At 46.5% G+C, this 26,969-nt stretch overlaps 1 protein-coding gene across 6 annotated transcripts in view; it reads left to right on the forward strand.

Annotated features, from left to right (window-relative positions):
- Positions 1-26,969, forward strand: part of WDFY4 (WDFY family member 4) — a 295,803-nt gene that overhangs the window by 18,002 nt on the left and 250,832 nt on the right. For all 6 annotated transcript variants that reach the window (XM_040485696.1, XM_040485698.1, XM_040485701.1 and 3 more), the window contains 8 exons: positions 3,946-4,196; positions 14,293-14,407; positions 15,265-15,371; positions 17,185-17,319; positions 19,696-19,885; positions 21,714-21,903; positions 23,381-23,538; positions 25,502-25,954. In XM_040485696.1, coding sequence (XP_040341630.1) covers positions 3,963-4,196; positions 14,293-14,407; positions 15,265-15,371; positions 17,185-17,319; positions 19,696-19,885; positions 21,714-21,903; positions 23,381-23,538; positions 25,502-25,954 — 1,582 coding nt within the window. In that variant the 5' untranslated portion in view covers positions 3,946-3,962. The remainder of the gene's footprint in view (positions 1-3,945; positions 4,197-14,292; positions 14,408-15,264; positions 15,372-17,184; positions 17,320-19,695; positions 19,886-21,713; positions 21,904-23,380; positions 23,539-25,501; positions 25,955-26,969) is intronic.

The raw sequence follows: 26,969 nt of genomic DNA on the forward strand, positions 1-26,969 counted from the left end.
AATCTATTATTTGTTCATGGCTATAAGAAAGACTTAGACACAAGGCCTATGATTATGGTGTGTTTATAGTAGCGAATAATTTGAAACTACTTAAACACCTACGTGTAGGGGATTAATTAAATGAACAACCAGCATGACTCTACCGCCACCGTAAGCCATTCAAAATGAAGATGGGGCCCCTGGGTGGCTCAGTCGGTTAAGCATCCAACCCTTGATTTCGACTCAGGTCATGATCTCACAGTTTCGGGAGTGTGAGCCTCACTTTGGGCTCTGTGCTGATGGTGTGGAGCCTGCTTGAGATTCTCCCTCTCTCTCTGCCCCTCCTCTTCTTGCACCCTCTCTGTCTTTCTCAAAAACAAATAATAAATAAAAACAAAATGAAGATGTGGAGGACCTTCGACAACACGAAGATTCATGATACGTTTTTGTGACAAACAACATTCTAAACTAATTCATCAGAAAAATGGATTGCAAGAAGATATTTGTGATTTGTAAAACCAACAAGGGACAAGTTTCTTGACTATACTCCCTCCAAGCAACAAGAAAAAGACAGGCAAGGAAAAATAAGCAAAGGTTATGAATAGTCAGAAGAGGAGCTGCGAATAGCTAAGAGGCGTCTGAGATGCTCAGACTCCTTAGAGAAATGCAAATTAAAATAACAAAGAGGAATCGCTTTACTTCAATCAGATTGGCAAACATTAGAGCACGGGTAATTAGTGAGATGGTAGAGGAGCCTGTGGGGAAAGTGTGGTCTGGTGCCAGCTTTCTGGAAGCATCTTAGTTCATGGCATTTAGTTGAATGAAACAGGTGTGTACCCTTGACTTAGCACTCCTGCCCCCAAGTTCATATGCAGAGCCGGTCACATCCAGCCCCATGAAGGACCCCTCATGGGCATATCCAGAACAAAATTGAGTGCACTGTAGGAAGTGAAGTCATGGGCAATCTGGCCGTGACTGTGGAGCGAAACATCAAAGAGGCATGCGATGCCCACTTTGTAACAGGGGCAGCAGTTAGAAGGAATGCAGCTGACAAACACAGAGACGCATGCTAGGTCTGAAGGCGCAGTGCTGAGTGAAAAAGGGAGCTGCAGAAAAGATGCAGAAAGTCATTCAGGGAACTTGAATTGTCTGTATTCAGAAATTATATCACCTGTGTCATGTTTTGTTTTGTTTTTAATGTTTATTTTTGAGCGAGACAGAGCGACAGAGAGAGACAGAGTGCAAGTTGAGGAGGGGCAGAGAGAGAGGGAGACACAGAATCCGAAGCAGGCTCCAGGCTCCAAGCTGTCAGCACAGAGCCTGACATGGGGCTCAAACCCACGAACTGTGAGATCATGACCTGAGCCAAAGTTGGGCACTTGATAGACTGAGCCACCAGCCCCACCGATGTCATGTTTTATAAAGACCTGTGTTGTTAAGCAGGTGGGGTGGGCGGGATGGGGAAGAAGGGAATGTGAGTGGGGAAGGGAGGGCTAAGGAAGAAGTGAATAAACTGACAAAGCCAGCCAGGAACGTGGTCCAGGTCAGGGAAGACTGTGCCGGAATGTGCGGCACCCCACCACCTGCCCCCGAGGGCCAACCCAACAAAGGAAACAAAACTCCTACCAAGCTCCAGCTAACCAACCATCAAAAGCAAAAAGTATAAATAAAAAGTTTGCTTCAACAATATTAGGGAGCATGTTTTTTTTTTAAGTTTATTTATTTTGAGAGATAGAGTGTACAGGCAGAGAAGGGGAAAAGAGAGAGGGAGGGAGGGAGGGAGAGAGACAGAGAGAGAGAGAGCGAGAGGATCCCAAGCAGGCTCCATACTATCAGCGAGGAGCCTGATGTAGGGCTCGAACTCACGGACCATGAGATTATGACCAGAACTGGAATAAAGAGTTGGGTACTTAACTGACTGAGCCACCCAGGCGCCCCTAGGATTATGTTTTTTTTTTTTTTTAATCAAACATATTCATAGATAACATGAAATACCAATAATCATTTTTCTGGGTAAGGGCAAGTTAGTGTCACAGGCTCAGAAACAGCCAAAGAAAAACCAGTGAATTACTGAAGTAGTAATTAGTGAAAACTGTGCACATACCAAAAAAGACAAGTTTGCCAAGTGGGAACACTTTGCTCAGGGGTCTATTGTTATAAAGCAGCTTATATAGTGAGAAGGCACCGACTATTTATTCTTCGCAGTGATTGGTTAAAATATTAGAATTTTCTTAAACGACAGGGAATTGGTCTGTGGTTGCCTCATATCAACCTTGGAAGACAGTTTAAGTTTTGTTTCTGATTTTCAGAGGGTCTAAGCAAGAAATGACTGAGATCAAGTTAGTTTTGCAAAATAAGTGACGTTAAGCTTTGCTTGTAGGACTAAACTGGTATTGTCCGCTCAGAGAATTTTCGAGGCTGGTTTGCTTATTTCAGTACTCGGTATGCTTCCTGATACTCTGTTCCTTTCCTACTTTGACACTGAACTTACATGGTTTTTGTAACAAGAAAATGAAGTTTGAGAGTAGTAAGTACATGTGTTGGAAGAAGCATCAGGGACTCGTGGAGTTGTGTACATAAAGGGTGAGAATGATTCAAAGAGGGATGGTTTATCTGGCCACATGACCCTTAGTTCACCCCCGATCTAGCCTGCGGGGGGGGGGGGGGGTGTACTGGGCTAAAAATAAAGCGTGGCATAGCCCCTCAGCTGCCGTAGCCCAGAGAAAAATACTGGCGGGTCCGTTTCTTGTGCCCATCGGTCTGGTTGCTGCCCCATGACTGGTGGTTGTTGGTCACTGGACAAACTCCAGGATGGACTCCTACATGGTGACGTCATGGTTGGGGAGGGCTTCTTGCAGGAGAGCTGGACATTCTGGGCTCCACTTGGAGTTTCCTGTACTCCTGGCAAACAAACAAGCATTTGTTGTGCTGGGAGTCAGTCATGACTCAACTAAAGACTGGGACAACTGAAAAGTCAAGGACACAAATAAAGGCACCTTCTCAAGGTTACACATCTGGTAAATCGGTCTTTGGCTACTTTCATTGCATAAATTCTTGTCCTCATGCGTACTGACCCAAGATCTCCAGCTTGCACAAGTCGCCCGCGTGTGTGCTAATAAAGGAGGTCTTTTAAGTTAGCATGGGGGTTTAGAGTCCCTTTGAGGACAAAGTTCTCTAAAAATATTGAATGTGAAGCAAATAACGCTGAGAATGAAAAACCTGTAACCTTTTAGACGCATATGGTAGAAGGAAGTTACAACTGAAGTACAGAATTGCATGCTTGTGCAAATACTGGTGAGGCATTTGTGCATATCCCTTCTACTTTGCTTTTTAAAAAAGGTGCGGCTGGGGCGCCTGGGTGGCGCAGTCGGTTGAGCGTCCGACTTCAGCCAGGTCACGATCTCGCGGTCCGTGAGTTCGAGCCCCGCGTCAGGCTCTGGGCTGATGGCTCAGAGCCTGGAGCCTGTTTCCGATTCTGTGTCTCCCTCTCTCTCTGCCCCTCCCCCGTTCATGCTCTGTCTCTCTCTGTCCGAAAAATAAATAAATGTTGAAAAAAAAAATTAAAAAAAAAAAATAAAAAAGGTGCGGCATCATGTAATAAAAACAAAAAACAAGCTTTGGTGTTAACGGTTTGCCTTTCAACGGGATGTCCACCTGCCCATATGCCTTTGGCCCAGCCAGTTTCCTTCCTTATAGAGAGAAAATAAGAATGCCCACCGCTCTCATGAGTCTGTGTAAAGAGCCCAGCAACAGTGCCTGGCACAAGTTAGATTGTCAATGTAAGTCACGTCTAAGTCAGAATCTCTTTTTTAAAAAGTCTCCCTATTTTAGTCAGTTTCAGATTCTTAGAGGAACCATCCTCAGTAGGAACTGAACTGAATGAGTACAGTACCTTGTCTCCCAATCAGCTTCATCGGGAAGTGCTGTGACAGGACTTTACATTTTTGTTTTTTGTTCTGAATTCAGATCTGCTTTGCTAAGGCATGGAGGCAGAAGATGTTTCAAGGGCTGAAGACAGAGCTGAGTGTCCAGGTTCCAAAAATGAAGGCCAGCCTGATGTTGCTCAGCCTGACTTCCCACATGGAGGCCAGTCTCCTGGTCCCACTGCTCTCTGGGAGATGCTAGAAAGGAAGTTTCTGGAATATCACAAGTTGGCTCACGGAAGCCCGGCTGAACATCAGCAGAGCCTGTTGAATCTTCTCCCACTGTTCCTAAAGGTCGGTATTCTTGTTTTTGAAACCATAAGATGATACGGTGCTCTGGGGAACACTTCTGGGATGATCGGAAGCTGGAGTTGGTGGTTTTAATATCATCACAAGTGGTCCCTGGTGGGTTGCTTAGAGGGGAGTGTTTTTCTATTTAATAAAAATGGCAAGCAAGGCTCATCTCCAGGATGAGGAAGAGTTGGAAAGGACAGTTGGCTCTTGAGTAATACTGTCTCCTTAGTTAAAAAAATTATATTGTTCAACCACAATCCCAACATAGGAGCCAGAGAAAGACCAGCTCCTCTGGAGCTAGGAAAGGAATGTGTTTCCTGGGGTGCAGAGTTGGTGGGTAACCTCAAACACCAGCATGCCAACAGTGGGGCTTGGGAGAACCTGGTCACAGGCCCATGAGGGAAGCCCAGGTTGTCCACTGGGCTACCATTCTGGCCAGTGGCAGCTGGTGACAACTTGGGTGCAAAAGATTCCCTTTTTTGTCTCAGAACAAAGGTGCTGCCTGTGAGGTCTGCTTTATAGTTGCATATATTGGAGTTTAAGTTGCAGAGTTGGAAACTTTAAAAAAAATTTTTTTTTATGTTTATTTATTTTTGAGAGAGGGCGATAGAGTGTGAGCAGGGGAGGGGCACAAAGAGAGAAGGATACACAGATCTGAAAAAGGCTCCAGGCTGTGAGCTCTCAGCACAGAGCCCGACGCGGGAGATCATGAGATCATGACCTGAGCCAAAGTCAGATGCTTAACTGACTGAGCCACCCAGGCGCCCCCAGAGTTAGAAACTTTTTATGAGAACTTAGTTTTTGCTTGACTATTGATTTGGGGTTATTAAAAAGAAAACATATAGCTACATTCAAAGCTACATTCAGAGACTATGAGATCCTTTCACATTTGAAACTAGACTAAGACAGATGGAGACTTTGGCAGGTTTTTATTGGGAAACCCCCTTGCTGATATATCTCATCTAATTTATTAGCCAGAAATAATTGAGAACCTCCAAAGATGGGAATCTTCTTGAGATCATATTTCTAGGATACATTGAACACTTAGGCATGTCTTTCTATAAAAAATTTTGCCAGGTAGCTTACTGTCCATTAACTCATTGTTTTCCTCCATCTTTTGGACTTATTATACCCCATCTATTTCATTTCACAGACTGGATAACTGGAGCATAGCGAATGTATAGGAAAAGAAGAACTAGGTTAGGAGACACAGCTCAGGTTTCTCATTCCTAACCCTCCCTGCCCTGATGACCGTAGCTTCTGGGGGGGTGGGGGTGGTTGAGTCTTCCCCAGTTCTCAGGTCAGCTTTGCTTTATGGAAGAAAAAGTGTGAGCCACTTCCTGCCCCCCACCAAAATTTGCTGGAAGTGAGTGGATTCGGCCATTGCCTTGTCTCTTTCCTACCCATCTGGGCAGCCATAGCTCTGGAAAGGACTCTCATTCAAGAGCCAGGGCTTGGTCCTTCTTTACCTCTTTCCAGATTGTTGATTTTAAGTTCATTCATTTGTTATACATATATTCATTAAGCTCTTATACCCTGTGCTGGGGCCTGGGGCCCAGCACTAAGCACTAAGAAGACAGATAGAGGTTTTACTGTCATGGAATATTTAGTCCAGAGTGAAAGATACTAAATAACACCCAGAATGTGTTTTGTCTGGCTTCTAGGGGTTAACAATGACTTTGTGGCCCTTTTTTCAAAATGGAAAGTTTTCACATGAAAATCAGATTTCCAGTTTTCTCTTGAAAATTTTGGTAGATGCAATACTGATAATTGGGTGGAGAGGGTTAGGGGCACCCTTTTTAGACAGAAGATGGTCTCTACTTCTCAGTTTTTCTCCAGTTCCCCCATTCCCCAATATCTTTCGCCCAACACACAATACTCATTTATGTTACCTGATCTGTAGGCATTTGAGCTTGTGGCCTCATGCATAACAAGCAGTTCCTATCACTGAACTTTGATATTGGTTCATGCCTCCCAAGCCCTGTTCTTGTAACTAGAGACATAATGGCCCTATTGTTGAACACATGGACTTTGGGGCCAAAGAGGGCAGGTGTCTCAAGTCCTGGCTCCATTGCTAATTAGCTGTGCATCCTTGAACAAATGATTAAATATTGCTGAACCTCAGTTTCTTCATGTGTAAAGTGGAACCAATAGCACTTTGCTGGAAATCTGTGAGGGTAAGATTAAGTGATGATTGTAAAGTTCACAGCACATGGAGAGCACAGTCATTACCTTTCTACCAGCCTCTAGGATACTAACTGTGTGTGTAGTTTGATAAATTTTTTTTTTTCAACGTTTATTTATTTTTGGGACAGAGAGAGACAGAGCATGAACGGGGGAGGGGCAGAGAGAGAGGGAGACACAGAATCGGAAACAGGCTCCAGGCTCTGAGCCATCAGCCCAGAGCCCGACGCGGGGCTCGAACTCACGGACCGTGAGATCGTGACCTGGCTGAAGTCGGACGCTTAACCGACTGCGCCACCCAGGCGCCCCTGTGTGTGTAGTTTGAGATACTGTTTCCACCATTCCCCAAACTGCCAACACAATCTGATATGTTTCGAATCCCTGAAGCTCACCTCTGATGAACCCTGCAGAAGCAGAATTATTATCATTTCTTAAAATCTATATTCTTTTATTAAGCCCCACATGTCTACAAACCTGTTGTTTCTTTTAAGCTGTAACTAATAAAACCCCACCAGAGCCAGAGACCACAGGCTTCTTAATTAAGAGTTGGGGGGGGGGCACCCAGGTCGCTCATTCAGTTAAGGGTCCGACTCTTGATGTCCACTCAGGTCGTGATCTCATGGTTGTGAGGTTGAGCTCTGCATTGGCTCCACACAGAGTACAGAGCCTGCTTGGAATTCTCTCTCTCTCTCTCTCTCTCTTTCTCTCTCTCTTGGAATAAATAAACTTAAAAAAATAGTTGGTAGTGGAAAGTAACATGGGGAAGATCAGAGGGTTTTTTGCCTTTCTTTCTATATTTCTTTTCTTTTTCTTTTCTTTTCTTTTCTTTTCTTTTCTTTTCTTTTTTCAGTATAGTGCAGATAAAATCTGATGACAAAGAACATCCATATGTTCTTATGAACATTCCATATACTAGGAATACAGGTCCTTGTATAAGAAGTCAAGCTTGAAACCACTCTGTTCTGAATTTTATAACCACAAAACAGTGTTCTTCAAGGTTGCCTATAAAGAACTCCCTTGGAAATATGAGAATTTCAAAAGTTATGCTAAAGCCTTAGTTATGCATTGGTTGTCATGGTAACCATGTCCCCACTGGGCTCTGAGACAACTGAGTGTATCTAAAAGAGTCTTGGACTTCTTTGTTGGGTGGAGCTCAACTCTCTATACCTGACTCTTTTCACTTTGGGCCCAAGGAAAACTAAGATTATCTGGAATATTCTTGTTTTTGTTTGTTTCTTTTTGAGAGAGAGAGATAAAGAGAGAGAGAGCACAGGCACGAGTGCTAGGGAGGGGGAGAGGTGGGGGAGGGAGAGGGGCTGCCATGTGCCTTGACCTGGTGAGTCTTGAGATTTGATAACAGGCATTGTTATCAAATGCCTCTTACCCTCTCAGAGCTGCTTCTTTCACATCTTCTTCCCAAAGAACTTCCCTTTAGCCTCTTTGGCTTTGTCTCACGTTTGATTCCTCTGAGCCTACAGTGGACAACGTTCTCTCTAACTCTGCATTAACTGCTAGGCAAGTACAAGGATGCACTTGGTTGGCTCTGAAGTACCTCCAAGCCCCATTGCCTCCCAAGTTGAAGAACAACTGTGGGGTTGTTAAAAAGTGAACCCACTCAAAATTTTGGATACACTGTTGGTAATAAGGAAAAGCCTAATGTAATTTCAGGGCATTGGACCCCTGGCAAGGAACGGCTCTGAAAGGATGAGTCAGAAAGGAAGTTCTCATCCAGAACTACAGGCTTTCCTCCCCCACCGGTCTCTCTCAATGTCAAAGAGAAGTTCTTAGCCAGGGCAGGTGATCAGTTTCACTGATAATCGCTAGTAATATTCACCAAACTCTAACTACCTAAACTAGGCATTTTGTTTAGTGTTTATAAGCCCCCCTAATAACTCCATGAAGAGAGTGCCATTTTTTATCCCAGCCTTGTAAATGAGGAAAGAGAGGTTTAGAGATGTTGCATAACTTGGCCAAAGTCGCTTAGTTGTTAGTAAGGAACAGAACTTAACCTGGACACTCTGGCCAGGCCTGTGTCATTCACCACTGGGGTCCCTCAGGCAGTGCTGGGGTTTTTGTAGAGCAGAACTCATTTGGTTCTTTTCCTGTCTTATGACTCAGTGGACATATGGCTCTGCCTGGCTAGTACCGATATTCCCCTTGGGTACAAAAAGGATGTCATCCCCTATACATGTGATGTCTAGATAGCTCCAGGAGGTTGCAGACAGGGAGGTTTTATTGCATCACACAGGAAGCAGCACAGAGCTAATGACTTCTTAGCGTGCAGAACAGTGTTTTTAGGAAAGATTTTGTTGACTGTTGTTTTCATGCCATGAGCCTTGGGCTTTGGTCTTTCTAGAACCCTTCCTATCATAGGATCTCACACCAAGAGAAGAAGGCATTCGTCTAGCAAGCATGGGTAGGTCCTGCTGGCCTTTAGGTTGAGTTTGCTTTTGGGGAAAATGAACCACTTCATGTCCTCACACTGCACGGAGATAGTTGGTAATAATAGACATGGGGAAAGCTAGAGCTATAGATGTGGTTGTTGGAGATTGTTCTTAGAATATGTACTTTGAGGGAAAACGGGCAGTGAGATAGGGGAACCCTGGCAGTTAGTGTAAGACTCCTCACTGTCTGGGACAGACAACCTGGGGGTGGGACACATGGGGAAAAAGAGAGAGAGCTGTGGATGTGGTAGGTTACAGATGCTGAGAATGAGTCTATACTGCGCCCTTCAGGAGATGGCATCTATATCTCTTCCCCTGGGATCTGGGTGGATTTGTGATGGCTTAACTAATGGAATAGGGCCAAAGTGATGTGTGTGGGTCCAGGCTTCAAGAGACTTGCAGCTTCTTCTTCCTGTCACTTGTCACTCTTAGAACTCTGCTGCCATGTTGTGAGGAGGTCTAAGCAGCCCTGAGTAAAAGCCTATATGTAAAGGAACCAAAGCCCCTGACCTTGCTGCTGACAGCCAGCACCAGCTTGCCAGCCATGTGAATGTGCCATCTTGCAAGTGGATGTCTAGCCCGTTAGCTGCCCCAGCTGCATATCCATGGAGAAAAGAAGCCACTCAATTTTGGGGTGGTTGTTATAGAGCAGTCTATAGCCAGAACAGTGGGTAACAGTGGAGGGAATCATTCATTTCCTAGTGCGGAGGGATTGGAATTAACATTAAATCAGTTGTACTTGGACGTGTGTTTGTACACGTGTGTGTATATGCATGTGTGCAGATACACAGGTATGTACAGGTGCTCTTAGACTAACAGCTGTGCCAGTGGTGTGGAGTTGATGCCATTGAGCGTGGTCAGTCATTCCCACAGAAGCCACACGTGGACCCAACTGAAAATGGAAGATAAAGAAGTAACATTAAACAGAATAATAAGGATGACCAATAATCGTTCCCAAGTGTAGTGTCCAGAGGGGGCAGTGAAGGCGTGTACCCTTCCTTATCCATCCCTGACCTACCCGCCCTGAAGTGGGGTCTGCAACATGGTTTATTCCCATCTCAGAGAAAGAACATTCTTGTTGTGTTAGCGAAGTTTTGATACATCATTTTTTAGAAAGGAGAGGGTCAACCTTGTCACACTAGCAGGGGAGATTCACATAAAGTCTCTGACATGTGTTGAACTCACTTAAGGACCAAACCACCAAACTCTGTGGTAATGAGGACATAGTAACCTTGCAGCCATCCTTGAAAACCAGCCGGGTTCTGTCATTCCGAAGCTGGATTTTTCTCCCATCCCCTCAAGAGTTTTTATGATTCCTCATTTTCCTTTGGAGACCACAGCATCATTTTCCTTTCTCTTTCTTCTATGTGAGAGACAGCCACAAGGCATGATGGTGCAGCTTAGATAATGTGAGTAAATAAACAATTTTAAAAATATTGAGCAATATTCTCTCAGCATGTAAGTCCCAGTTTGGGAAAAAATTAGGTCCTTTTGGAAACTGCCTTAACTCTTTGGGGTCTCCGTGGTACCATTCTGTAAATGATTGCCGCTGTGCATCAAACAGCACCCCAGTGGCCTGAAAGAGTTAACGTGGCCTCCAGAAGTGCCCTTTGTGGTCCCAGGAAGGAGTCTGAGCCTTGGGAGAATCTGGCTGAGCGTACAATTACTGTTCAGCTCACAGTGGCCCAATTTACTTTATTGTGGAGTGCCTGCAGGAATCCCACTGCTTGAGACGATCTAGATGCTTCTGAGTCAACTGCCTGCAAATTGGTCTTTGAGGGGTTTGCCAGTGCAGGGAAGGAGGCACAGGAATCTGTTAGTAGACATCATAGCAGAGTTCTCAGTCCTGGGGAGGAAATAATCTTATAAGAAATTCTCAGCCAAAAGGACTGATTCTTTCTTTCCAGGGATTCAAGTTTCCAGGTGATAGCTGGTTTCCAGGTGGTAGCCATAAATTTCTCAGACAGGGACATGCTACTTGCGTGTGCGTGAGATAACTCAACTCTTCACTCTGCTGCTTACCTGATTCTCTGGGCTGACTCTCCTGCCTCAGTCTTAGTTTCTATAAAGCGGGAATAATCATAACAGCACCAATCTCGAAGGGTTGTTGTAAGGATTAATGAAAACAAGGCGAGTAAGTGCTAGGCTCAGCACTTGGCACGAAACCAGCACGCAATGCATTCGCCCATCAATCTGCATATTGTGGATTTGATACTCATGTGCTCACTTATCAAATATTTGCTGCAGGTCTACTGTGTGCAGTAGTGTTAAACATTCACCTAGCATGTTTGTAGTTTTAGCAAAGTTCTGATGGACTTCTCTTTTAATTACGAAGGAAAGGGGCAACTCTGTCCATTTATAGGGCAGAAACAAAAAATTTTCAGGTACAAAAAGTTATCCATATATGGATATTTATATCCACATATAAATATCCATATATGGATATTTATATCCACATATAAATATCCATATATGGATATTTATATCCACATATAAATATCCATGTACTCATTACCCATAGAAGAGAAATAAAACATTTCAGATAAACTAAAGCCACCTATGCATGCATTCTAGAGCTCATTCCCCTTCTGCCCTTTCCAAGTGGAAACCCACATCCTGCTGAGTTATTCCCTGTGGGGGAATTTTTATATATATATAATATATATATACATATATATAATATATATATACATTTATATATATTATATATATTTATATATATATAAATATATTTTATATACTTATATATATTTATGTATATATTTTATATATATTTATATATATATGTGTGTGTATATATATTTATATTTATATATATAAATGTGTGTGTGTAATATATTTTATATATTTATATATATATATAAATTTATATATATATTTATATATATAAATGTGTGTGTGTATATATACATATATACACACCTATATATATTATATATATGTACATTATATATAATATATATACACACCTATTGAGTATATTATATGGATACGGTATGTGTTACACATATCAAAGTATATATCCAATATATATCCAAATTACACAATGATATGAATACATTTTAATAATCCTAAGTGATGTTAGTGTGAAATTTATATGTAGACTCACAGGTTTTTCTAGACTCAGATTGTAATGTACTTTTGCAACTGGCTTTTTCCACTCAACATTGTATTTCTGGATCTATCCATATTGATACATGTAGCTCTGTTTCTTTTTTGGTTCTATGTAATACCCTTACATACATAGGCCACACATTATTCATTCATTGCCCTATTGATGAACATTCATTTTTTCCGGTGTTACACAATCACAAATAAAGTGCATAACATTTTGTGTTCATGTCTCCTTGTACACATGTGCCAACATTTCTATAAGGAATATACTTAGGAAGGAAATGCTGGGTCATAGCATGTGTCCCCCTCTAACTTTATTGGATTGGGTTAAGTACTCTTCAAAGGGACTTTTTGCAAATTGTGCTCCATCAGTAGAGCATGGGGGTTTCCTGGTCACTTAACTTTCCCCACAACTGTCATTGTCAGGCTTTACATTTTCACCAACCTGAAAAGTAGGACTATCTCACTGTAGTTTTAATTTGCATTTTCCTCGTTCTTAGTAATTCACTATTGATTGTATCTTTTATAAGTTCCTTGTTTCATCTGCCTGTTTAACAAATTAGGGTTTTTAAAATTAATTTGTAGGGATACTTACTATTTTTTTGTCAGTTATATGCATTGCAAATATTTTTTCTCAATCTGTGTCTTGCTTCCTTTGTATGTAACATCTTTTAGTATAGAAAAAATTTCTAAAAGGTTTTTACTTTTTGATAAAAATAGAATCTACAGTAAGGAGACACATTTCCTTCTGGGATTTTGATGCTTTCTTCACCTTTTCTAGAAGGAGGATCTCAGCTGAAAAAAAAACTCAGTCACAGCTTTGGGCAGGGATATAATTTAATGTGGCTGGCCAGTGGGAGCAGTAATGGATGGCAGTCCAACAAAAGTGTATTTTGTTGAGGCCACTAATTGCCAGGAACGCACCCAGCAACCTCCCTTCCTGAAAAGGTGGGAAACTGGGAAGGGCGAAGTTGCCAGGAACTCAAGTCCTGTGCCAAGAATAGTCACTCCGCTCTGACTGTTGGTCTGGAGAGAGCTCTCCTCATCCTGGGACTGGTAAACTCCGCCTGTGACAACACAATAGAACAAAGGAGAAGATTCTAAGGAAAAGCAGATGGGGAGAGAATTCTGGGCATCCTAGGCGAAATTTTAAAATTAATGCCTTCTATTAAATAGTATCCTAACCAATAAAAGAAAAAGTCCAAGGCAAAAGATGACCAGATAGGATGGTAATAGAGAAGGAGCAGAGAAGAAAGAATTATAAAGAATTAAAAAACAAAAAGAAAAAGATTAAAAATGGCAACAACCAGTTGGACTTGAAAGAATTTCCTACGCCTGGGACTAAAGCCAGAAAACAAAGCAATAGATTGAGGAATTTCGTTTCATGTGAACTTCAACTTTCTGTAGAGCAAAACCAAATAATACCAAATTAAAAGACAAAATCATAAATTTGAAAAACTCATGAGACTATCATGGACCAAGGATTAACATTTTTTATATGTAAAGAGTTGCTTTTTAAATAAATAATTAATAGAATAATAGGCTAAGAGTAAAAGCAGGGAATTCAAGAAGCATTAAAAGTCTTCATTTACTTTAGTAGTCACAGGACTTCCACTGAGATGAGATATTTTTTTCTTCTGTAAATTTTCTCACTTAAAATGAAAAAGTATGACAGTGCCCAATGGGTGAAGAGAAACTAGTCTTCTCCCATGGAGCCTCTGGAGAGGATAATCAGGTAAAGTTTTTCCGGGGAATGAGTTGGTAATGTTCACCAAAACACTGAAAAAAAAAATAAATAGAAAGCACACACTTGCAACTTGTAATCCCACTCTTTAGAATTTGTTAAAGGAAGTAATTGCATGACTAAACCTAAGATGTCTACACCAGGTCTGAGAAACATGAAACATGCAAGAGGAGAACCAGTGAGATGTAGCATTTGATGGGCTAAGGCACATGAGGGAGAGGGGGCCCAGGAAATTAACTTTAGAATTTCCCATGAGGGCAACTGGGTGCTTGGTAGAACTATTCACTGAGACAGGATGCAGCGGATTTGGGAGGAAGGCAATGGATTCAGTTATGTGTATTTGACATTTCAAGAGCACAGATTCAGGGGCGGACACCCAGGGTCCAGTTGGATATGGGTCTGGAGCTCAATGGAAGTTGAAGAATTCATAGCAACTAGGTAGGGATAGAATGGAAGCTGTTAGGGTAGGTGATTCAGTGACTTTTGGGCTACACCTGGGACAGCGAGTTGACTCATTGGTTTGGGCTGGCAGGGAGAGAGGCAAGGTGATTCTCATGCCTTGCTTTGTAGCTTTGACATCTCTGATGGAATCTTTTTGATTGCACTTCAGGCCTGGGAAAACTCTGTGGGGATCATCTCCTTTCCTAGTCTCCAAAGCCTAGCAGAAGATATTTCTAACCAGCTTGCCCAAGAAATACAGAAGGCACTTGTGGGAAAGCCTGCAGGTAAGAGAACACTTTATGGAGACAAAACACCCCTGCATATTCCTTCTAGGACTTCTGCAAAGCCACTCTCTGCTTTTCTAGTGGAGTAGGAGTGGTGCCTTCCAGAGAACCCCACAAGCTCATTTCTGCCACTGAGGATGTTGGGAATGAAGGGAAAGGCCAGCAGAGAAGGGAAGGGGGACCAGCAGAGCCCTGCTGCTCTTGGAAGGGACACACACACACACACACACACACACACACACACACACACAGGACCAGGGTCTCTGGGACAGGGTGCTAGCAAAAAAGTGACACCCAAGTGTTCAATGAATAGCTCGATCCAGAAAAGACACAGAAGTCAAAGACAAACATGTTTTCTGTGTTGGGGTCTCCTGACATGCGTGCTTCTGCTCCTAGGGCTGGCCCCCGGAGGCTGGGCAGAGTTTCACGGTGACCCCAGGGGCTGAGTGGCAGGGCGGAGTTCTAGGGGGAAGGAGAATCTTGAGCACAGTGTAGAATGCAGGTGTCTCTGCAATGTAAGAGGCTCAAGGACACAGCAAGTGGGGCGAAGATTCTGGATTGTGAGAAGTCCAATAGCTGAGGAGCTTGCAATTATTTGGTAATGGAGAGCCACTGAAGGTTGTTGAACAGGAATAGTGACATGATAAAGACTATCCTCCAGGCCGATTAATCTGGCGGAGTGTGAGCTATCTGGTATAGATGCAGAAGGCACTGTGGAGAGGAAAGGAGACAGAAGTCCCCTAAGGATGCTAAGGCACCTCTCACGGGGAAGGAGGCCAAGTGGAGGGAGAGCTGGGTGGGCAGGTCACCGCACTGCCCGCTGGTGACACGTTCTCCCCTTCATGTGCTGTTGCCAGAGCAAGCGAGGGAGGCAGCGGGGCAGTTGCTGCGGTGGAAAGGGGACGTGGATCAGGATGGCTACCTGCTCCTGAAGTCGGTGTATGTGCTCACGGGGACAAACTCGGTAAGTTCCAGGTCCCACGGGCCCCAGCTTGGGAGCTCCTCGTCCATGTCCCGCGGAAGTCCCAGCAAAGGGCAGGGACGCATCCCGAGTGTCTTTTCCCCCATGATACTGATTTGTCATTTCTCCTGCCATAATTCCCTTCTGATACAGGACATGGGAACGTTAGCATCTGAAATCCACATTCAAATCCTGTTTTTTCCATTGACAGGCTGTGTGTAACTTTGGGCAAATTGTGTCACCTCTTGTGACTCTGTTGTGTGGCTAATTTTAGGACCGGGGGTAACGCCTTCGTTTTCTGACTTAGGGTCAGGTCAGGGATTAACAATGGCCGATGTGTATGGACCATTTTCCGTGTCGGGGCAAGGCTAGTGTGTCCCATGCAGGTCAATAAATCCTCCCCCAAGCCCTCTGAGTCAGATTGCGAAGCCACATTAGTTAGCACCCTCTGTGACTGATGTCTGACTCCAGAGGCCGTGTTCTGAGCCACTGCTCTTTACTGCCGTCTGCTAAGCTCAGACGGAGGGAGTCCACCTTAAGCACCTGTCCCGTGCCTGCCTGGAGATGGTACCCACATGAGGCTGGCTTCTCTTTCTTCCCTTCCCACCGGTGCCCCATCCTGGTTGTGTACGTGTCCTCCACCGTGAAGCCGGGGGCCTGGTGCTTCCCTGCGAGTGGATTGCTGATGGCTGGCGTCCTCTTAGGCAGAAGCAGTCCCCGGCAGCTGTGGCTATCAGCAGAAATGACCAGAGGTCCCGGGCAGGGCAGACCCAGAGACTCATTTGTCTGGTGAGAGTGCCCACCACGTGCCAGTGCTCAGCATCAGGAACAAGAGGGAGCCACATAGGGGCACGGCCACCCCGAGGCTAACAGTGAACACAGATATCAGCCGGGCATCTGAAACAGTGCACGGAGGTGTGAGAGGAGCTCAGTGTGCAGTTGTTACCTGCAGGGAGGATCACGTGACCTTTCCTCTGCATGTACTGCCTGGACCTCCATCAGCACGGCAGCCTGAAGCCCAGAGAAGGAGCTTTTCTGCCCTCCGGGGAAGGACTATTTCCAGTCCGGTAGTAAAAATTAACCTAAAGGGCTTGTTTTCCACTGTGAGCAGCCAGCCCTAAAAGCAATGAGACAAATAGGCAATTGGCTTTCAGCGGAGCCAGTGCGGCATGGAGGACAGGGGAGCCACCCTGAGCAGGGTCACTCCGGGTAGCAGAGCCAGGTATCAATTACAGGGGCCGACGTTACCCTGCACTGGAAGCTTTTAGGGGGAAGGGTAGGACCAACCGCCTGCGTTATATTCCTGGTTCCGGCCCAGACTGTGCATTCTTCCTCTCTCTTTTTCTCAGTTTGCCACCATATCTGTCACATTAGTCACTTGGGCGGGAAATTGGGTGGACAGTATGCTTCAGATTAATGCCGCACCTGCTCCCACGCACACAATTCCATACGTGCGCAGAGGTTGTAGCTAATCCGGAGAAAACTACCCAAATCAGTAGTGTGATCACTTAGGAAAGCCCTTGTTTTCTGCTCTGCACCTGTCCCTCCCTCCCTTCCTCCTCTCCTTCCTTCATGTTGTTTGTCTTACAAAAGATGCCGTGTTTATCGAGCACCTAGTGTATACTTCGCGGAAACATAATCTTCACAGCCACTGTGGGTGGGTCCTGTGATTGTCCCCATTCTTACATGAGAGTGCGTTGCCCAGAGAGAGGACATGATTTACCCATCTTCCTGGCTAAAAGACCGTGCCGCTCTGGGTTGGAAGAGTGCTCCCCTGGGTCTGTGGCCGTGGGTCACGTCTGCTCTTCTCTTGCAGGAGACGCTGGGCAGAGTTGCTGCATCCGGGCTTCCAGCCCTGCTCCTGAAGTGCCTTTACCTCTTCTTTGTCTTTCCTCTGGAAAAGGAGGAGGTTTTAGAGAATGATGTTCAAGTTCAGAGGATGTTTGTGCAGGTGAGTCAGGAAGGCTCCACACCCCTGGGCCAAGACCCCGCTCTGCTTCTTGGAAGTGTCTCCGTCCTTCTCGGCCCTAGTCCTGAAGCCGCTCTGTCCTCCTGGAGAGCCAGCTCATCTGTCGACCCCCACGCTCTCTGCAAATGCCAGGATCTTGTGCATTTGGAAAATGTCTGTTCTCCCCTTTCCATCTGGTTTTATCCCTGTGTCGCTATTTCTGTCGTTCTCCCCCAGAAGAGTGTGCTGCTCCTCTTCCTCGTCCACTTGGCCCCAGCAGCCTCCTCCAGGCTGTGTTCCTGGCTCCCGCCCGCCCCTCCCCAGCATCTGGAACCTCCTGTCTCTGGCTCCTGCCTCCTCGGAGGGCAAGCACACCAACCGCACTTGCATAACTGCAACCAACATTTTCTAAGTCCTTCCCTGTACCCACCTGTGCCATAGCCTCACATCTGTCCCCTCCCTGATCCCTCTCTTCCATCCCAGGATGTGTGTAGTATTACAATTCTGATTCCATGCAAACTAGCACCTGGTGAGTAAACATGGCTCTGGGGTCACAGAGGTAGTCGGTGGGTGGGGGGCGGGGCTGGGATTGGGACCCTGGGAATCTGGCTGCCAAGACCATTTTGTAAGGCCACCTCCTTCCCCCTCCCAGAAGTGATCTCAGGCCACTAAGCATCAAATTCAATTTCCTGGTGTCCTTCCCCATCTTTTCTATCCTCTCTGACAACCAGCAGTAGCTTTTAATATAACTTCTTACTCCTTTCCTGCCCCTTACTGACCAGCTCTGATTTCTCAGCTCCCAGGATGCTGTATTCTCCAGAAAACTCCTCCTGCCTCTCTGGAGGAAGACACCTTGGGAGGAGGGTCAGGAGGGCCATAAGTCCTACTTATCTTTGTGTGGCCAGTGCCTCAGGCAGTGGCTCACAGAACAGGTGATTTTGTGAATTTCCAAATGCATTTGTGCATTGTAAATGTGTGTTCACATGAATTATCCATTTTAGACTCATTCTCAAGCGAGAGTCCTCATTACCAGAGGTTATGTCACAAGCTTACTTATGGTGGGTTATCCCTTAAGCTGCATTTGCTGGAAACTCAGGCATCGTTTATCTGTATATAAACCATATTCTAAGTGGTGGCCAGGTTGCGGTCCTGGGCGCTTTGACAAGTCTTTACCACGTGGCTTTTAGTGTCCCGCAGAGAACTGGCGCAGCCCTGCCTTCATGGTTCTGCCCCTGAATGGGTAGAATGCGAGCCGCGGGGCCTGTGTGTATTCCTTAGGGTTTTCCTTATTTCATTCTGCAAAATATATGAGCTCCTCCCACATACTCCTCTGTGCCAGACTGCTGGTTCCAGCAGCAAGCATCGTACCAGAGGTGACAGAAAATTGGGGAAGCCAAACAAGGGAGATAATCACGTAATTAGAGAGCTGTGTCCATTTTTTTAAGTGCTCTGAAGGCAAAGTGAAAAGTGTGCTGGGAAATGAAGACAAAGGGACCTGATTTATAGGAGAGCATAAAAGAAGACCGTTCTGAGGAAATGGCATTGAAACAGGAACTGAAAGTTGGAGTGCAGATGTGAGGGGGCGAGGGGAGAGGGGATAGGCGCAGAAATGGCCATCCAAGCCAAGGGTCACATGGCCATGGTTACTGTTGGGAAGGTCAGCAGATGGGGTCTGGAGCCTGGCTCTATGACTGTTCAGCTTGGACTCTGTCCCTATGCTTAGAAGGGGCTAATGGATTCAGATGGAAGCAGCTTTCCATATATGTCAAACTTGAAGGAGATCTGGTTAGACCACCAAGAGCCAAAGGGAGGGCTGCATACAATCACGTCAGAGAGGAGGCAGGGCTAGTCTGTGCAAAACTCTGTATGAGCCATGATTTACCCTAAGTGGCAGGAAGGTACTGGAAGTCCCTCTGGCAGCCATAGAAAGGTTGGATGGGTGGGGGCACAGGGTCCAGATAGGAAGTTAGAAGATCAGTCTCATAGTCTTATGAGAAGTAGAGTTTGACTGCCAACCAGGGATCTGGGAACACATCTCTTTTTAAATAACACTGGGTTCTGTTAATCCTATCCTTTAACCTTTGATGGCATCTTTTCCCTGCGTGTCTATGTAGAAGGACACCTCTCTAAGTCAAACGCTTCTCTGTTTTTCTGATTACTTGCATAGGATTAGGAGTGCAGACTTTAGCCCAAGCTCTGTCACCCTTTTCTGGGGGCACCACTGACCATGCTATTCTGGGACAGAAGGTGACCCATACAACCCATCCTTGGGACTGAGACATACCCTCAGAGCTCTGGAAAACAAGGGAAGAAATCTGTTACTTACAGGAAGGAGGCTTCCTAACTAGGCATCTGTTTTGTTTTTTTTTTCTTCCCCAGATGTTGCTGAACATTTGCAGTGAGTCTCAGGGGCTGGAGGGACTTCTGTCAGGAAATGAGCTCCAATCTCTAGTGATTGCCACTACCTGTCTTTGGGAGCACAGCTGCTGCTTTTGGAAGGAGCCCACCTTCTGTGTGCTGAGGGCAATCTCCAGGGCCCAGCACCTTGGCATCATTGAATACCTGCAGGGTATGACCCCAGGAGACCAGGGGTGGGATACCGGCCCACTTTCTACAATGAGACCCTGGAACCAAAAAAGAGATGAACAAACAGGGTCTTCACGGAAGCTCACCTATGCCCAGTAGACGACTCTTTGCTTGGTTTCCTTCGTGAAAGTGCTTTTATTATTTATGTTGGTGCTCCACTGGAGGAGGGAAGGAAAGGGGAACTCATTTACTCTCAAACAGACACACAGCAGATAATTTGTATATCATCTCCTCGGTCTCTTTGAGATGGACATTAATGCCATTTTGTGATGGGGAAAACGGAGACTGAGAGAAGTGCAAGAACTTGCCTAGGTCCCCAGCTCACAAACAGGAGGAGACAAACATCCTAAGCCTGGAGATGCCCGATCTCCTTTTGGCTCTGCTCTGGGCAGCATATGCAGGGGTTAAGGCCATAGATACTGGAGCCAGAAGCTGGGGTGTGGACTCCAGCTCTGTCTACCTGTTCTCATGGTGGAGTGACCTCGGGCACGTACGTGCCTGTGTGCCTCAGTTCTTTTATCTGTAAAATGGGAATAGCAACCCCTTGCCCTGTGATCTGCCTTCTTTCTGGGGTGTCCCATAACAGACGGCATCACCTGGTGACAGCTGAGCAGGTTCAGCAAGCCCACCACCCTCTTGTAACTGAGCCCAGGACCAAAAGTCAGCCCCAGTTTAGGGATTCAGGGCTCCCAGTGAGGCCAGGGCCCAGTGGCAATGACCCTGAGCTGAGCTGGTCCTAAGAGGCTCAGCAGCCTGGGTACCCCCCATAGGCTTGAGCCAGAGACCCCTTAGGAAAAGCTGTGTGTCTTGATGACAGGGCTCTCTCACTGTGTCATTATTGTTAGCCTGTCCAAGACAATAACTAGAAAAGAAAATCCCCACCTCAGTGGGGAGCCTGCTGCCTGGAGCACTGTGCCCAGGACCCCCTTAGGGGACTGGGTGGTTTCCACGGGTGTACAGGCTGAGGAGAATGTCTGGAGTAAGGGCTGGCCTGGCAGTTAGCTGCCAAGTCCATGGTTCTTAGGGCTGCCTTGCCCGGCATGAGGACTCTGGGGCGTGTCTGAAGCCTTGCAGCTGAAGGACAGAGCATGTGCTGTCTCAAGTTCTCATAGACACTTTTCCTGATCCACTGGCATGGCTTTCCTGGTACTCAGAAGAGGCTTCTTCCGGTGAAAGAGTCCTAAAAACAGTGATCCATCAAAATGCAAATCCAATGACATCTCTCTTCCGACTCAGATCTTCCCTTGACTTCTCACAGCTCTGGGAAACCAGCAAGTTCCAAGGCCAGGGCCACAAATGAGCTGGCCCTGTCTTCCTCCTCCTCCTCGGTGGCCTGCACTTCTGGGTGCCAACCCCCTGGACATATTAGTAGCTGAAACCCACTGTCTTTTTGCCCCTCACCTTCTTACATATTCATAGATCCTTCCCTGAACTTTTTTTCAAGCTAATTTCTGCCCGTCTCCAGTGTTGCTTCCTTAAGAAGGTCTTTCTCAATGCTCAGGTCTTTCACCTTGTGTCCTATTACCTAATGGACCCAGTCCCTCCTGCATGCTGGGAATTAGGAGCAGAGCTAAGAGGCTTCCTTCCTCTTCCTGTTTTGTCTCCTCTCCATCTGGGTCTGCACAGTGTGGCTCTTAGTGGTGACACTTCCCGCGGGGAAGACTTCTTGATTCAAGACCCAGCAGGAAAGGGCTTTGAATTAATTCTCATTTACATCTTGATATAGATAGTTTAAAGGAGTGTGGGGAGGGAATGACCGTGGCAGAAAAGCTATTGCCTCCAAACTTAACAGGGTTGTTTTCCTCTGGCAGCCATGGATTGCATCAAACTCTCCCTTCAGAATCTCTCCAAGCTTGCAGACACGCTCCCTGCTCCCAAGGTGAGCGAGTCAGTGAGCCTCATCTTGGGCTTTGTGAAGGACTCCTATCCTGTCTCTTCGGCTCTGTTCCTAGAGTTTGAGAATGGGGAGGGCTACCCTCTTCTCCTCAAAGTGCTACTTCGGTAAGTGGTTGTACCTGGTGGGGAAGAAACTGCCAACGTCTAGGTCCTCAGTATCATTTGGGTTGCTTTGGAGGAAGCGATTTTGAAGCTTCTTCTGAAACACAGATTTCCATAGAGCATGGCCAGAGAGACTTTTATTGCAAAAATAATTCAAGGTGCATCAGGATTTGAGAGCCACTGCCTTTGAGAACTGATGGGGATTGCAATAACAATTTTACCAAAATCATTGGATGGTATTATCACATGCACACCTGCTGGCTTGAACTGCTGAGGAGGCAGCAACCCTCAGAAGCAGCCCTCAACCAAGGACTGTCCGGAGCTAATGGATAAATACCCAGTAAAGTTGTCCCTTGGGTGGGATATCTCTACCCTGCCTCCCAGAGCCCCCCAAAGCATTGGCTTCCTTCCTCTCCCTCTCTCAGGCGCTCTGCCCCGGTAGTATTTTTTGCTTCAATTCCCAAATAAACTACCTTTTCTCTCTCAAATACTTGACCATTGGAAACCCAAATGAAGACACCAGTGATCTGGATCAGGACTAATTTCCTCCGCTCTGCCGTGCCACATTATATTCAGGTTGGGTCTGAGGAGTGGATGAACCAAGAGATGGAAATCAAAGAAATTCCCTGATTGTTGCAACTTCTTCATTGCTCTTGGGGAAGCTGGTTAAGGGCAGGGCTACATGTATTCCCTTGTGCTTTGCTCTATGAATATGAGAAGCCCTTCTCATGCATGGGATGTGGCTTACCACTGTGTTTCACAGACTTCACTGAAGAGCCAGATTTCTAGTCTAGAGGGGTAATTTGGATGAGAAGACCGAAGCCCCAAAAAGATGTGATTAAATGACAGTACCTTGAGGGCCTTCCTCCACAGGGACAATAAGAATAAATGTTCCTATGGGGTTGCCACTCTTTACATTAGTCTGGACCGTGACCAAGTGGCTACTGCTCCCATGGAGGTCCATGTCATAGCAGTTCTTGAACATTTCTTTGGTTAAATGGGTGGTTGGTTTTCTCCAGACTTCTTGTAGAAGCCAGGAGGGGGGAAATGAGCCTACTCCAAGGAGTATCAGGAAGGACCCATCTCAGCTCATTGGTTTTTTTTTTCCTGCCTTACCTGAAATCATACTGCAAGCACATTTGCTCTTGACATGGCAGAGCTCGAGTAAGACTTGAGAGACAGAGAAACCCTTCTCCACAAGAAGAGAAAGGTAGCTTATCTACACTTAAGTAGCTAAAAATGCAACAATACCTCACCTTGACATAAGCATAAGGAAGTCTAATAAAGTTGGATTACTTCCGAAGACATTTGCTTACCCACTTGAAATATCAGATCTCCCATTTTGAGGGCGTCCCTGCTCTTCTTGTGCATGTGTCTTTTGGGGGTGGGTTTAGCTCTGCATCCCTGGGAGGAGCACCATGAGCAAACATGGCTGCCCTGTCCACAAAGTCCAGGGAGCTGGCCTCATCTGTCCCTGCAGGTACGATGCACTGGCACCGAGTGAAGTGGATCCCCGCCTGGAGGAGCTCCTTGAGCTGCTGGTGTGGCTGACGACCTGCGGGAGGTCAGAGCTGAAGGTGTTTGATAGCATCACCTACCCTCAGCTGGAAGGCTTCAAGTTCCATCACGAGGCTTCTGGTGGGTCATTTTGTGTTTCTGGGGGCCTGGCAGAGGCTGGCACTGTGCCCTGACAAATGCTACCCAGGGCTTTCCCTGACTCTTTGTGAAGAAACCAACACTTGGCACCTGTCAGTGCTTCTGTCACTCCTTTGCGGAGATTACCTATGGATTTAAAATCTCTCCTTTGTAGACATTTTTTAGGCATCTTGGTGGGATTTAGAGGAAATTTTTGCTTAACAAAGGCAAAGACCCTCTTGAGTAATGGTGGGAGTAATGGTCTCCACCCCCGCCTCTGCCATGACTTATTCTGCAACATGGGCTTGTATATAAGGGCTGATGGCCCTGAAACAGCCACCCCGGGCTCAGAGTCAGGCTTCCTCAGTTCTTTGAGACTGATTGATTGATTGATGAGCTCTGTGCAGCAGCCATTCTGCCCCACGTGAGGCACCCGTGTGACCAGGCAGGTATCTGCTCCCTAAAATGTCTCTGTAGAGACTGTCACACATACGCTGAACCAGAATCTCCTCCATAACTGGCTGATCAATGCATCAGGCACAGTGGTGACACCAGGCAGGTGGGTCGGGTCTGTCTGGGTTAGTCAGGAAACCGTGCACAGAAGGCCCCATTCGAGGCTAAGAGTGAGTTGCCTAGATAGGAAGGAAGAGGAGAAAGTTTAATGGCGGAAGTTACTGCCTGGGGAGAGAAATGGTGACCACGAACATCTGGGGTCTGGGAAAATGACCGGAGTGTGAAGGCTGCAAGACTGTAGGGCCAGTTCAGGAAGGGCCTCTGGACAGAACTCCAGCAGATACATAGTGAAGTGTCTGGACTGGAGGTGAGTTTCAGAAACATCTCTGGGGGCTGAGGCAGAGAGGGTTGGAGGCAAGGAGTTCTCTGATGGAGTGAAAGGAGGGGATGGCTTCAGGAGATCTCTTTTTTTTTTTTTTTAATTTTTTTCAACGTTTTTATTTATTTTTGGGACAGAGAGAGACGGAGCATGAACGGGGGAGGGGCAGAGAGAGAGGGAGACACAGAATCGGAAACAGGCTCCAGGCTCTGAGCCATCCGCCCAGAGCCCGACGCGGGGCTTGAACTCCCGGACCGCGAGATCGTGACCTGGCTGAAGTCGGACGCTTAACCGACTGCGCCACCCAGGCGCCCCGAGATATCTTTATTTAACTACGTGTCTAGAAATGATACTGACTTTGCTTAGTAATTTTTAACATCATTTTATTTATTTATTTATTATTTAAAAATTTTTTAAATATTTATTTATTTTTGAAAGAAAGACAGAGTGTGAGTGGGGGAGGGGCAGAGAGAGAGGGAGACACAGAATCTGAAACAGGCTCCAGGCTCTGAGCTGTCAGCACAGAGTCCGACGCAGGGCTTGAACCCACGGACCGCGAGATCATGACCTGAGGCGAAGTCAGACGCTTAACTGACCGAGCCACCCAGGCACCCCAACATCATTTGTTTTTAACTGATTAAAACCAACCCTCCAGCCCACCCCTGCCCAGTAACTCTAGACATATCGCATAATTTTTAATGGTCTAGTAGCCATATTTAAAAAAAAATATGAAGAAATAGTTTCTTTTTCATAATGTAGTTTATTTAACCTAATATACCCAAAATATTGCCATTTCAATATGTGGTCAATATAAATAGGTATTAATGGCATTATTTTGGCCTTCTTTTCCTTGTGCTGTATCTTGGAAATCCAGTGTGTATTTTTACATGCATGGACCATCTCAATTGAGTGGGCACATTTCCATTGCTTGGTGAGCCACTGCATCTTGGACATTGTAGTTCCAGCCTTGCTCACACTCTGGGCAGCTGGCTTTCCTGGACTTCTGATAGACATTTACCCAGAGGAGATAGAAAATAGAAACCGAATGGTATTTCCCAGTGGTAATGCCACCGCGTATTTCTAGGCACAGGCAGGAGAAATGACCTGCAGGGTTAACCCTCCTTTCGTCCCCAGGGGTGACCGTTAAGAATCTTCAGGCCTTCCAAGTTCTACAGAATGTTTTCCACAAAGCCAGCAACCCTGTCCTCTGCACCAAGGTCCTGTCAGCCATCAGGACCATGTGGGTCTGGAACGCCCGCAACTTCTTCCTGCTGGAGTGGACCCTGCAGCCCATCTCGCAGTTCGTGGAGATTGTGCCCCTGAAGCCGGCCCCGGTGCAAAAGCAATTCTTCCAGCTGCTGGAGGCCCTGGTGTTTGAGCTGCATTATGTGCCCCATGAAATCCTGCGGAAGGTGCAGTGCTTGATCAAGGAGAGTCCCGAGTCACCCTGCGGCCTTGTGGCCCTGCAGAGTGTCCTCAGGATAGCCGGCAGGGACTTGCTTTTCACCGACATCTTCCGGGACTCGGGTCTCCTGGGTCTGCTGCTGGCCCAGCTGCGGAAGCGGGCCAAGATCCTGAGGAAGTCAGGTGACTCCCAAGAGCATCGGGAGGGTTGGAGGGAACAGGCTGGGCGGGCGGGTGCCACTCCACCCCCCATCAACATAACAGAAAAAAGTGAGCGTCCCAGGTCACCAGGCAACATGAGGGTCGGAGAAGGTCCCTTGGGGCATGTGGCTTCGAAGGGCAGGCGGCCTCTCTGTTTGCTATAACTGGACTGATCTTCCCCATGAAGAGGCCAGAGGGATGGGCGGAACTTTAAACAGACTCGTGGGGCTGAGTCAGGTCTGATGAATTCTCAGCTGGCAGAGATAACTCCTGCACCGTCTGCTATGTAGATGTATGTAGATGGGGAGACACCAGGAAGCCAAGGGAATTCGGGGAGGCCTGGGGCCCCGGCAGGCAGAGGGTGAGGGACCTGTGTACGTGTGGGCTCATCTGGTACACGGCCTCCTTTCAGTGCTGTCAGGCCCCATGGTCTCCTGCTTAGAGCAGTGAACAGTGCTGTCCAGCTTCCCTCTCCAAGTCTCGTCCGGCTTTTGCGTGCCCTGCTGGGCTGTGCACCTGTGGCTCTTTGGCAACGTCCCTTCACCCCTACCTTGGGCTCTCAACCTCAGCAGCCTCTGCTACTCCTATGGGTCTTCCGGGTGCCTTCTATCCAGGTGGGAGTGCTGGCCCGGGCTCTCTCACTGCCTAGCCACCCCCCATGCACATGCCCTGTTGGGGCCGGTCTGTGTGGTTTCTCCATAACCCCCACCTCCATCAACCTGCAGATAGAAGCCAGGGCATGAAAACTCCTTTCCCAGTTCTTCCTGGCTTTCCCTCACTCTGTTTGCACCTGCACCTCTGGGATTTCAGTTTGGAGGAGGGATTAGGACACTGAATCCAGCCACTTACTTCTCCCCACCTTATGGCCTTTTCTCCTACTGCACTGGCTGGGAGGGGCTGAGGGCCTTCTAGCCATCGGCTGCTTTTGGAACTGGGCTTCAGACTCAAGCTAAAGTCATCAGTCTGTCTGCTCCCCGGGCCTGTGTGATGGGAAGAA

Source organism: Herpailurus yagouaroundi, unplaced genomic scaffold, assembly GCF_014898765.1.
Source record: "Herpailurus yagouaroundi ecotype Mexico unplaced genomic scaffold, PumYag 163, whole genome shotgun sequence".
NCBI classification, from domain to species: Eukaryota; Metazoa; Chordata; class Mammalia; order Carnivora; family Felidae; genus Herpailurus; species Herpailurus yagouaroundi.